General features: G+C 50.4%; 2 protein-coding genes across 3 annotated transcripts; both read right to left on the bottom strand.

Annotated features, from left to right (window-relative positions):
• Window positions 1–1,086: 1,086 nt before the first annotated feature.
• On the bottom strand, window positions 1,087–7,898 carry SMIM11 (small integral membrane protein 11). The gene is made up of 5 exons (XM_033053604.1): window positions 7,804–7,898; window positions 6,606–6,667; window positions 4,237–4,325; window positions 2,578–2,757; window positions 1,087–1,238 (listed from the first exon to the last, which is right to left on the bottom strand). Exons 3-4 carry the CDS (start codon window positions 4,255–4,257, stop codon window positions 2,590–2,592), a joined length of 189 nt encoding a protein of 62 aa, XP_032909495.1. The 5' UTR covers window positions 4,258–4,325; window positions 6,606–6,667; window positions 7,804–7,898; the 3' UTR covers window positions 1,087–1,238; window positions 2,578–2,589.
• A 1,359-nt stretch (window positions 7,899–9,257) lies between these two features.
• On the bottom strand, window positions 9,258–12,156 carry KCNE2 (potassium voltage-gated channel subfamily E regulatory subunit 2). Of its 2 annotated transcripts, none has more exons than XM_033052945.1 (2): window positions 12,076–12,156; window positions 9,258–9,805 (listed from the first exon to the last, which is right to left on the bottom strand). In XM_033052945.1, the coding sequence occupies exons 1-2, from the start codon at window positions 12,113–12,115 to the stop codon at window positions 9,411–9,413; spliced, it is 435 nt and encodes a 144-aa protein (XP_032908836.1). In that variant the 5' UTR covers window positions 12,116–12,156; the 3' UTR covers window positions 9,258–9,410. The 2 variants fall into 2 exon arrangements, with proteins under 2 accessions (XP_032908836.1, XP_032908837.1); XM_033052946.1 differs by lacking the exon at window positions 12,076–12,156 and adding an exon at window positions 11,879–11,992.
• Window positions 12,157–12,599: the final 443 nt, after the last annotated feature.

The following is a 12,599-nucleotide window of genomic DNA, read 5'->3' as shown; positions in this document are numbered from 1 at the left end:
GAACCCAGCTGGTTTCTGAAGGAGAAACTGCAGCAAAGCTGAGCTGCTGTCTCCCCCCAGTGTCAGATTTTTCCTGTTCCACTTTCCTGTGACACATGGATTGATTCCCAAAAATCACCTGGAAGTTGGGACAGCACAGCTCCAACTCCCCCTGGAACATCAAACAGCACTGTCTCTGTCTGGGATGAGACAAAACCTATTCTTATTTTGGAAATTATGGGATATCCCCCATCCCTAGCTCTGGGGACATCTGAGCTCTGATGCTGTGCTAAAATTCAGGAATGGCCTGAAGCAGGAGGAAGGCAGGGAGAGATGGGATTTTGGGAGAAAATTCCAGGCTGGGAGGGTGGGGAGGGGCTGGGATGGAATTGCCAGAGCAGCTGTGGCTGCCCCTGGATCCCTGGAATGTTCAGTTCCAGGTTGGACACTGGGGCTGGGACAGTGGGAGGTGTCCCTGCCATGGATGGGGTGGCTCTGGGTGATCCTTAAAACCCCTTCCACCCCAAACCACTCTGGGATTCTAAAAACCAGGCTGGACCAGATTTGAAATCTTTTACCTGCAAAGATTTTCCTGATTTGGCTGCAGAGGCAGGAATGTGATAATCTGCAGGATTTCTGAGGACACTCCTCACAGCTCCTTCCCCCAAAAACAGTCCCTCCCAACCCAAAGCATCCCAGGATTCCATGCCCAAGCTCTCCTCCAGGATTTGGTGCCACTGCACAGGCAGGAAGAGCTGCCCCCAGGCTGAGCAGGAAAAAAAAACAAAGAGAATTTCTGGGATAAATCTCCTTCCATGAAACTTCCTTGAGGTGATGCTGTGATTTCCATGGATCCAAGGAAATCCTGGAACAGTTCCTGTCCTGGTTTTCCTCTCCTGACCCTTGCAAGAAGCAGCTGCAAAAGCTGCACTGAGCCCTCTCCACTTCCTTCTGCCTCTCCATCAACTTTGGAGCCTCCCAGGATGGATCCAAAGCTTTTTTCTCCTCCATTTCTCCCTCCAGAGTGTTTTCCTCTTCCACCTCAGCCCCCTCCTTGCAGCTGATCTTTTCCTGCAGCTCCAACCCTTGGAGGAAGCAGCACCCAAGTTTATTTTTTAAACAAAGTTTTTTTATTGCATAAATAGAGGGGCTCAGGTGCTGTGCTGTACATAGAAAATCAGAGATAACTGAAGTGTCACTCTGAGGTTACACATCCTTCTGTTCCAGGAAAGCTTCATCTCCTGGGCAAGCTGAGGAACCTGCAGGGTGGGAGAGAGCAGTGAGAACAGGAGGGAGAGCACAGCTCCTGCAGAGCTGTTCCCAGCTCCATGGGGGAATCTCCCTCCTCATCCCACAATTCAGGAAGGACAGGATCTCTGTGGGCAGCTCTGGGGACTGGGAAGGGAATTTCTGTGGGATCAGAGAGGTTTTAACACCAGTCCTTCACCTGCTGGGCACTGAGGTTTTGTGCAATGATCCTGGTGCAGAAATGCCAGGCAGAATTCCCTGGGATAACACAGCCCAGAATCCCAGAATCCCAGACTGGTTTGGGTTGGAGGGATCTCAAAGCTCATCCCATCCCCCCCTGCCCACCTCCCACCATCCCAGCTTGCTCCAAGCTCTTTTCTTTTCCAGGGAAGTGGCCAAAATCTGCCCCAAAGCCAAGTCCTGCATCTGGTGGAAACAGGAGAGTGAAAAACCCCTTTGGTTTTTTGGGAATTTTTTTCTGTGTAAATAGAAAAAATTTTGTTCCCATGGTTATTCCCAGGGCTTCATTTCTAGGCACAATTCCCAGCCCTTGGGAATAAAGGGAATAAAAAAGTGGCAGGGTGGAAATCAAATCTAGGAAAGATTTTAAGAACTGAAAAGTGTCTTTAGATGGGAGGGGACGACCTCAGAAAGGGAAATCAGATTTTATTTCAATAAAGAGCAACATGACATCAAACTCCCACTGAGCTGCCAAAGGGCAGGCAGGAATAGAATTCCCAATTTGCTGCAGAACAGAGAGAAGTGAAGAAAACTGCTCCAAAAATGACAAGGAGGCAGGGAATAGAATCCAAGCACCAGGCAGGACTCACTCTGCTCGTGGATTTGCTCCAAGAGAGCAGGGATTGCTTCAACTTTGGAAACAGAGGGGAGGGATTTCAGAATGAAAATCCCAAATTTAGGGAATTTTGTCATGTTCATTTTGCTCTTTTAAACAGAAAAATGTGCATTTTCCTCAGGGAATTCTACATGACATAATCTGTCCCTTTGGGAATTCCAGGTGTGCAATTTGCCCTTTCCAGCTGACAATAATTTCACTTTTCTGGAAAGGCTGGCTATTTCCTCTCTTTATTTGGTGGGTTCTGATTGCAGCATCCTGCCTGGCTGCTCCCTTGCAGTTATTCCCAATTTATTCCCATCTTTATGAATCAGCCATAAAATTCCAGGGAGATAAAACCAGCCAGGGAATATTGTGCTAAAACATCCCCAAACAGGACAGTGGTTCAGGCAAATCCCACAGAGAATGAGTGAGCAAATCCCAAATATTGCCCATTCCAAATCAATCCCACCAAAATCCTTCTCAAATCCCAGGAACTGGGAGCAATTCCATACCTGAGGGATTCTTCACTCATCCTTCTTCTCTGCTTCTGCTTTCAGCTTCTCCTCACGTTCCCTCTTCAGTTTCTCCTCAATTTTCTTGCTCTGGTACATTTTGACTCCAGCAAAGGCCAAGCAAAGGATCAATGTTTTAGCTGCCAAAATGTACATCAGCAGTGGGAAGTTTTCCAGAGCCTGGAATGGCAAAAATGTCACTTCTGGAACATTTGGACAATTAAAAATGAATTTATAGGGATGTTCTGCAGCTTCCATTTCAATAGTTACACTCCTCTCTCCCCATGGTTTGTATTTCTGTGGGAAATTAAACCAGGCAGAGCAACAAAACCAAAGAAAAATCCCCTTCCCTCTAGTCCTGGACTCCTTTTGCTCATTTTCCAGCAATATTTGCACCATCTGGAGCTGGAAAAGGGGAAGGACTGAGTATTTTAGGGAAATTGTGGAAGTGGAAATGCTGCTGAAGGATCCTCACAAGTGATGGATCCCTGGGGATCAGCTCTCAGATGGGATCCCCAAAAACCCTCCAGGAAATCTTAATTCATAGCAATTTTGCTATGAAAGGTGTAAATAAATGCCTTTAAACTGAGAAAAAAAATAAAAAATTAAAAAAAAAAAAAAAAAAGTAAAAACCCCTCAGCTTGCAAGGGTTGTTGTAGCAGTTGTGAATGTCTGGGATTGCACAGAGTGTTTCAGTGCTATAGAAAAGAACTTGGAGAGGAAAATCAGATGGCAAAGGGTGGTGGGCACTGAGCAGAGTCCCCAGGGTGGGATTGGTGGGGGTTTGTGCAGGGTCAGGGCTTGGACTGGGTGATCCCTGTGGGTCCCTCCCTTGGCTCTGAGGTAACTCTGTGGATTTGGAATTCACCCTGCTCCCTCAGCACCTCCCAGAGCTGTCAGGACACATCAAAGCCCTGAATTTAGGCCAAGCCTTGTGTCCATACAGCAGCAGGGGGTTTGGAAAAGCTGCACCAGGCTCTGTCAATCTGCCACAATCACAGCAGCAACAGCTCTGAGCCCACAGCTCTGCAAAACAGGGGAGGCAAAGTTTGTTAAGGGGTTCAAATTGTTCATTAGTCATGGAATGGTTTGGGATGGATTTCAAAGCTCAAATCCCATCAAATCCCATTCCCTGGGTGCTGTCCCTGCAGCCCTTGGGAATTGTCTCTCTCCAGGTTTCCTGCAGCTCCTTCAGGCCCTGCAAGGCCACCCTGAGCTCAGCCCAAAGCTTCTCCTGTGCAGGCTGAACAATCCCAGCTGTGCCAGCCTTTCCTCCATCCCCTGCTCACCCTGCTGCCTCCATGGACTTGCTCCAACAGTGCCATGCAGGAGGTTCCTGCTCCAACACTGTGGTGCCTCACACAAAGCTCCTGCAGAGCTTTCCTGGCCCCAAAACCCCCAAAATCCAGTGGAGAAATTCCCATTCAGTAATAAAAGCAGCAGAGGGAAGAGCAGCCAGAATAAAACCTGGAAGGAGGAGCAGGGATGAGCAGAGCTCTGCTGAGCTCAGCCTGGGGCAAGCACAGGAAGGACAACAACAAATCCCCTGTCCCTGAGAGGGTGGGGGTTAAACAACCCTCCCCTGGAAAAGGAACCATCAGAACCCACCCACATGGAAAGAGCAGCAATCCCTGCTGGGGGAATGTGCACCAGCCTCACCTTCCAGTTAAAGGCCACCATCTTCAGCTGTGGGTGCCCCAGGACTGGGGGGGTCACACTCCTGGAGGCACAGGGCAGGGCAGGAACATCTTGGAGAAATGGAAATAAAGCAGAATGAACTCTTGGAGAAATGGAAATTCAAAGAGAATTAGGCAAGCTGCTGATCAGCCCCCCTGCCCCTCTGAGGGGCTCATCCCCAGCAATCCCCAGTGACCTCCAGGGCCTTTCTGGGGCTGAGTGACAGGAGCAGGACAGGGCTCTGACAGCCCCAGAGCAGGTGCTGGGGCTGGAATTCCACATCCTGCCAGCTGCCACGTGGAAAACAAGGAAAGCAGGGCTGCCTTTGGAGCTGTGTGTGCTGCCCTGGCTGGCTGGGCTGGGACCTGAGGGACACAGAGCCCCACAGGAGCTGCCCTGGGGCTTCTCTGAGGGTTTCTCATCCCACCTGCTCTATTTGGAGCCTTAACTATCTAATTAATCCTCTAATTTATCAATCCTCTATGCTTGATTAATTTAATCCTCCACACTAACTGTTTATAAATGTAGGAGTTAGTAAAGCAAGCACTCCCTGGAGCCCTGAGTGGTCACCAACCATTGCAGAGCTGGATTCCTGGGATGAAAAGCCTGCTGGAGGCCTTTCCTGGCCATGGAACAAGAGTGGGAAAGCAGGAGGGAACACTCCAGCACCCTGAAAAGCTGGGCTGAATAAATTAACACCACAGCAGAGAGCTGGTGCTGAGCTTCCTGCAGAAAGGAAATGTTCTGGCAGCTCCTGTCCTGCTCAGTTTCTGGGTAATGTTCTCATTCCTTGCCTCTCCTTTTCCCTCTCACCCTGCTGAGACCACTCTGGAAACATTCCCACTCCTCCAGAGATCTCTGTGACCAAGATCCAACTACACCAAAGCCCTGGAGTGGCAGCCAGCACCAAACTCCTGCTCATCAGTCACAATTTCTGTGCTGATCCTGGTTGTGCAGCTCCTCACCCTGCTGAGAGAATGGCAGGGTGGGCATGAACTGAGGCAGTGTTGCTACACCTCCAAAAAAAATGTATTTTCACTTCATGGAATGGTCTGGGTTGGAAAGACCTTGGAGATCATCCCCAGCCATGGCAGGGACACCTCCCACTGTCCCAGGGGAGGATTTTGCCCAGAGCAGCTGTGGCTGCCCCTGGATCCCTGGAATGTTCAGTTCCAGGTTGGACACTGGGGCTGGAGCACCTGGGACAGTGGGAGGTGTCCCTGCCATGGTGGCTGGATGGGCTTTTAAATCCCTTCCAATCCAAACCATTCCAGGATTTTGGGAATTCCCTTCACATGTAAAAAACCATTTATGAGCACTGAGGTCATCAGTGCAAGAGCAAAAAGCTCCAGCGCTGCTTTTTTCGAGGTTGGGATATCTTAAAAGCCCACAGGCAAACAATCAGCTGGGATTGTGTGTTTGCCTTTCCCCAGGAGATAAGGCACAGGTAGGAGCCAGGAACACATCCACAGGCAGGCATTGTTCATTCCCCAGAACCTGCAGGCAAACACAGGGCCTGGGCCCCACACAAGGGCACTGCTCCCTCCCCTCACCTGCAAGGAGCTCTGGTGTGCAGCCACGTGAGCAGGGACAGCAGCACCAGGCCAGGCTGGATGGGGCTTGGGAGGTGTTCCCATCCTTGGTGATGCTTTAAATTTTAGCTTTCATATTTTCCAGATTCTGTGGTGCACTGGTGTGTGATCTGAACTCCACACAAAGTGTTCCAGGTTCTCTCCCAGCTCAGGCACACAAACCAATCCTTTTCCAGCCCCAGAACCAAGGGCACTGCTGCAGCTCCAGCCCCAAAAAGTGCAAACAGGGAATTGAGGAGAGAATCTGGGAGGGTGGGACTGCAGAGCCTGGAGCTGGAATTGGACAATGAACCAAAACTTACAAAAGTGTGAAAACTTCTGGGTGTGAAACCCATCTTGGGTGCAGCCATGGCCAGGCTCTGGTGCTGCCCAAGGTGAATCCTCTGAAGGGCTTTTAATAAATCCCCATTTTATTATTTTAACTCTGTCCAGGCATCAGAGGTGGCACTGGATGGGCTTTAAGGTCCCTCCCAACCCAAACAATTCTGGGATTTTGGGCATTCTGGGCTGTGTGTGCAGCCTTGTCCCTTCTGTCTGGTGAGCAGATCAGACTCCTGCAGATGGGAAAGAGGAGAAGATCTGTCCAGATCCCACCCCAGGCTGTGCCAGTAATTCCCTGTGAGCAACCTGGAAGTGTCCCTGCTCATGGCAGGGCTGGCAATGAGATGTTCTTTAAGGTCTTTTCCAATCCAAACCTGATTTTGGATCAACTCAAGGTTCCAACATCAAAATAATAAAAAGCCATCATGATCTTCATACCTGACGAAGCAGAAATTAAAATATGAGTGATTCCTTTGGCAGCTTCTCACATAGTCCAAACTCTGGAAAACAGAAACAGAGCAGGTGGGATGTTTCATTTACATTGGCTGGATTAAAATCAAACCAAACCCAGAAATGCCAGGGACACAACAGACTGTTCCACCATGGCATCACAAAACACGATCCCAATTGGGACAAGGGACAATTTCAGAGAGACCTTAGAGCCCCTTCCAGTGCTTAAAGGGGCTTATAAAGGAGTGAGAGGGACTTTTTATTTGGGCAGAGAGTGCCAGGACAAGGGGCAATGGTTTTAAACTGCCAGAGGGCAGGGCTGGGTGGGATCTTGGGCAGGAATTGTTCCCTGGCAGGGTGGGCAGGGCTGGGTGGGATCTGGGGCAGGAATTGTTCCCTGGCAGGGTGGGCTGTTCTGGCATCTGTGGCTGCCCCTGGATCCCAGCTCAGTTCTGTCCAGAGCTGGAGAACAAGGAAGGGACTGGGGAACAAGGAGGGAGGATGGAAAGCAGGAAAAGCTGAGGGTGGAGAGCAAGGAAAGGGGATGGAGAGCAAGGAAGGGGGGCTGAAAAGAAAGGAGGGAGTACAGGAGAATAAGGAATGAGGGCTGGGCAGCAAGAAATGGGTGCTGGAGAGTAAGGGGGGGGATGTCTTGAGAATAAGAGGGGAAAACTATAATGGGGGGTCTGGAGAGGAAGGAAGGCAATGCAGAACTAGGAAGGGAGGCTGGTGAACAAGGAGAGGTGGATATTAAGTGAGGGAGAGCAAGGAAGAGGCTGGAGAACAAAATTGGGGAAATGGAGAGCAAGGGTGGGTGAAAAGTAAAAGCGGGGGGGCTGGAGATGAAGGAAAGAGGGGTGAGGAACACGGAAGGACTGGAGAGCAGGAAGGGAGGGTGGAGATGAAGGAAAGGGGGGTTGGAGAGAAAGGACGAGGCCTGGAGAGCAAGGAGCGGGGTGGAGAAGGGACAGGGGCAGGAGCGGGCAGGGAAGGGAAGGAGCGGGCCGGCATTGGGACAGGAGCAGGCCAGGGAAGGCCGGGCCGGGCAGGGAAGGGCAGGGAAGGCAGCAGGCCCGGCACGGGAGAGCAGCCGAAGCTGCGGGCAGGGCAGCGCTGGGGGCCGGCGGCGATGCGGGCCCGGCTCCCCCGGAGCCCCTGAGGGCAGAAGGGCCCGGGCCGCTCCTACCTGAGCGCGGCCATGGCGGGCGGGGGCGGCGCTCCGGGCCCAGCCGCTCCGCCCTGCTCTGCGGCGGGCAGGGCTCTGTGTTCCTCCTCAAAATGAGCAGTTCTGCGGTGAAACAGCTCCGGCAAGCCCCCCGTGTTCAGTGTGGGGTCAGAAAGGGATTGGGGTTGTGTCCCTGAGCCCTCAGGAGTGACCCCACCTGCAGAGCTGCCCCAGCCCAGGGAGGAGCTGGAGCTGCTCAGAGAGCCCAGAGGAGCCCCAGGATGAGCAGAGGGATGGAGCAGCTCTGCTGGGAGGAAAGGCTGGCACAGCTGGCATTGTTCAGCCTGCACAGGAGAAGCTTTGGGCTGAGCTCAGGGTGGCCTTGCAGGGCCTGAAGGAGCTGCAGGAAACCTGGAGAGAGACAATTCCCAAGGGCTGCAGGGACAGCACACAGGGAATGGCTTCACTGTGGGGTTGGATGGGATCTTGGGAATCAGGAATTGTTCCCTGGGATGGAATTGCCAGAGCAGATCCTGTCCATGGATCCCTGGAATGTTCAGTTCCAGGTTGCTCCAAGCCCTGTCCAGCCTGCCCTTGAACATTTCCAGGAATGGGGAGTCCATAACCCCTCCACACCCCCATACTAAAGAATATCTCCCTAACATCTGACATAAACCTGCCCTCCTTCAACTCAAGGCCCTTTCCCCTTGTCCTGTCAGTACATTACTATGTGAGAAGTCCCTCTGCAGCTCTCCTGGAGCCCCTTCAGGCCCTGGCAGGGCTCTGAGCTCTCCCTGGAGCTTCTCCTGTCCAGGTGTCACCCCCAGGTGTCCCAGCCTGGCTCCAGAGCAGAGGAGCTCTGTGAAACAGCTCTGTGAAACAGCTCCATGAAACAGCTCCATGGAACAGCTCCATGAAACAGCTCCGTGCCCTCCTCTGGCCTCTCCAGCAGCTCCACCTTTTGATCTGGAGCTCTGCAGGTGAGGTCTCACAAGAGCAGAGCAGAATCCCTTCCTTCAGCCTTTCTTTAACACCTCCAGCACATCTGATGGTATCAGCTCAAATCTCAAGACCTGTCCCCCAGACAAGCCAAAGGCTCCCAAAAGAAAAGAAGCCCTTTGGCATTTATTATTTAACATGAGTGAAAACAGGAATCAGATCACTAAAAAGGATTTGGCAGTGAATGTGTGCAGGTATCAGGTCCCTCCTGTGATTCATTCCCTGATTGTTCAGTCAGTCCATGGAGACTGGAGATTTTACTGGATATTTTCAATTTACTTTTAAGATGGGCTTAAGTCACACAATTTGGATCTGAATCAGCCCTTTTGACCACTAATTCACAGTTATTCTGAGGTGAGGAGATCCAGATCTGCTTGTGGATTTAAAAAAAATGCTCAAATAATCAAGTCATCCTTGGCTTTATTTTCCTAAAGGACAGAATATCAAAGGGAAGCACAATCATAGATTTTTCCTGGACTTTCCCAAGGTCCTCACGGGAGCCATCACATTGATTTCCTCAGGACTCCGTTATCCATTGACCTGTGTGTTAATTTAATCAACACTTCCACAGCTCTTTGGAATTCCAGTGAGTTCCCTGCGAATCCCTCACTGCTGGCATTCCCAGCAAGTCAAGGTGATTCTGGGCTCGTTTTATCCCTTGCCCCCAGGTTTTCGTGGATCACACACTTGAGATCCTCTGGATTCAGAACCTGGTTTTTGTACTTCTCTCCCCAGTCCTCCACGATGTACTGGTGATAGGGATCGTTGGAGTGCTCCCTCCTCTTGGATTTCACAGTGCTCACCAGGATGGCCACGATGATGAAGGAGAACATCCCAATCATCACCATCAGATACAGGATAACGTAGTCAAAGTTCTCAGCAGCCACCTCAGCCTGCAGTTTGTTTGCTGCCTCTGTCATGTTTCTCCTCCAGTTGTTCATGTAATTCAGGAAGGTTTCCTTGAAAATGTGTTCCACTGCCCAAGTGAAGTTTTGCAGCTTGGCCATCCTTGCCAATTCTGCTGCTAAAGACAAGAAAATTTTCCTTTTAATCAGAAGTCTGTATTAAAAGAGTTGGAGGATTTTGTCAGTGTTATGACAATTATCTAATAACAGACACCCTGTGACACTTGAAGGTGCAGTTTTAGCTCAGCTGAGAATCCCCATCTCTGAGTGGTTCAGAATGTTCAGAGACCTAAGAAGGTCCTACTCGGAATCATGGAATAGTTTGGGATGGAAGGGACCTTAAAATCACCCAGAGCCACCCCAGCATGGCAGGGACACCTCCCACTGTCCCAATGTCCAACCTGGAACTGAACATTGCAGGGATCCAGGGGCAGCCACAGCTGCCCTGGCAATTCCATCCCAGCCCCTCCCAGGGAACAATTCCTGATTCCCAAGATCCCATCCAACCCCACAGTGAAGCCATTCCCTGTGTGCTGTCCCTGCAGCCCTTGGGAATTGTCTCTCTCCAGGTTTCCTGCAGCTCCTTCAGGCCCTGCAAGGCCACCCTGAGCTCAGCCCAAAGCTTCTCCTGTGCAGGCTGAACAATCCCAGCTGCTCCAGCCTTTCCTCCATCCCTCTGCTCATCCTGCTGCCCACCCAGGTCCCTTTGCTCTGTGGAACACTCTGCTGAAGGCCCCCATGGCTCTGTCACAGGGTTTGTGGCACTGTCCCTTCCCTACAGGGGTTAAATTCCAAGGGAAGAAGGATTTTTCCTGAGGAGAAGACAAAGACACGGCAGGGATGTGAATGCTCCATGCTGGAGTGGCCTCAGGGACATTTGGGACAGTCCCCAAAGGGGCAGAGACCCTGCCTGGTGCTCAAAGCCACGTTTGATCCCATTCATCCCAAAATTCAGATCCCAGTGCTGCTCAGACCCCATGAACCAGATGTGTGTGCCACAGAGGAGAATCCCCCTCCAGCATTCCTTCCCTCCCACAGCCTATTCCCACACAGATCCTATTCCCACTAAATCCCATTCCCACATAGATCCCATTCCCATCAAATCCCATTCCTGCACAAATCCCATTCCTGCACAAATCCCATTCCCACCAAATCCCATTCCTGCACAGATCCTATTCCCACTAAATCCCATTCCCACACAGATCCCATTCCTGCACAGATCCCATTCCCACTAAATCCCATTCCCACATAGATCCTATTCCTGTACAGATCCCATTCCTGCACAGATCCTATTCCTGCACAAATCCCATTCCCACACAGATCCCATTCCCACCAAATCCCATTCCTGCACAAATCCCATTCCTGCACAAATCCCATTCCCACCAAATCGCATTCCCACCAAATCCCATTCCTGCACAAATCCCATTCCTGCAGAGATCCCATTCCCACCAAATCCCATTCCTGCACAAATCCCATTCCCACACAGATCCCATTCCTGCACAAATCCCATTCCCACACTGATCCCATTCCCATCAGATCCCATTCCTGCACAAATCCCATTCCCACCAAATCCCATTCCTCCACAGATCCCATTCCCACCCAGATCCCATTCCCACCAAATCCCATTCCTCCACAGATCCCATTCCCACACAAATCCCATTCCCACACAAATCCCATTCCTGCACAAATCCCATTCCTGCAAAGATCCCATTCCCACACAGATCCCATTCCTGCACAAATCCCATTCCCACCAAATCCCATTCCCACACAAATCCCATTCCCACCCAGCCTTCCCACTTCAATATGGGCAATTCCTTCCATTCTCCAGGCCAACCAAGCCCTAAAACCTGTGGAAATCCCCCAAAATCTCTTTGTTCCCAGTCCAGCCCTCAAGGACAAAGAGTTCTCTGCACTCAAAGGGAAGAGGCAGTGAATTTTCCTTGCTAATAAAACATCTGGGATGTGTTTGAATCCAGGAATTCAGGAATTCAGCCTTGTGTGCACACAAGGATTCAGGTGCACGTGCAGGTGGACCCCTCACACATGCTGAGATATGGGGGATAAAGATAATTAATGAAAGAAATGAGAAAATATAAAATATAAATACAAACTGTCTTTACTGTCTGTAAAATCTGCTTTTCCCATGATGCTATCATTTTTCAAGAGAAATAGATTTGCTAACAGGAGCTTACCTTTGCTGTGTCCTTCCTAAGGAGATTCAGGATTTTCCAGCTCCCCTGGATAATGGGATGGAACTCCCCAAAAAAAGCAGGGATGTCTTTAAGGGGCCTCCAGCCTGCACCAGGCTGGCAGCAGCTGCCTGTGAAAGAAGTGCCTTGCACTGCACGCTTTCAGTGTATATTCAATTAAAAGCTAAATCTAATCTCACCTGGAAAGTCAAATATTGGCTGACAGCTTGCATCAGTCATTCTGTCGGATCTGGGAATGAGCCTTTGTGCTGAGTGCTGCAGGTTTAGACATTGGAAAAGAACTTTCCTCGGAATAAACAGGGATGCAGCTCCATTTTTGGTGAGCCAGAAGAGTGAAGATGAGCTCTGTAAAATAATAATAATGATAATAATAATAATAATAATAATAATAATAATAATAATTTGAGAAGAATTCTTGGCTGTGAGGGTGGGCACAGGGTGCCCAGAGCAGCTGTGGCTGCCCCTGGATCCCTGGAAGTGTCCAAGGCCAGGATGGGGCTTGGAACAAGCTGGGACAGTGGGATGGGATGAACTTTAAGGTCCTTTCCAATTCCATGTTTCTATGAATAAACCAGTAGCCCCAGCAGTGATAAGAACAATAATTTCCTTTGCTGATCTGGGCACAAGAGGTGAGCACTGAGCAGTCAGGCTGCTCAACACCCAAAGTTTGACTTTCCTTTTTCCTTTTTCCTTTTTCCTTTTT

This window comes from Catharus ustulatus, chromosome 2 (assembly GCF_009819885.2).
Source record: "Catharus ustulatus isolate bCatUst1 chromosome 2, bCatUst1.pri.v2, whole genome shotgun sequence".
Classification (NCBI taxonomy): Eukaryota; Metazoa; Chordata; class Aves; order Passeriformes; family Turdidae; genus Catharus; species Catharus ustulatus.
This window is presented reverse-complemented; position numbering and strand designations above follow the sequence as displayed.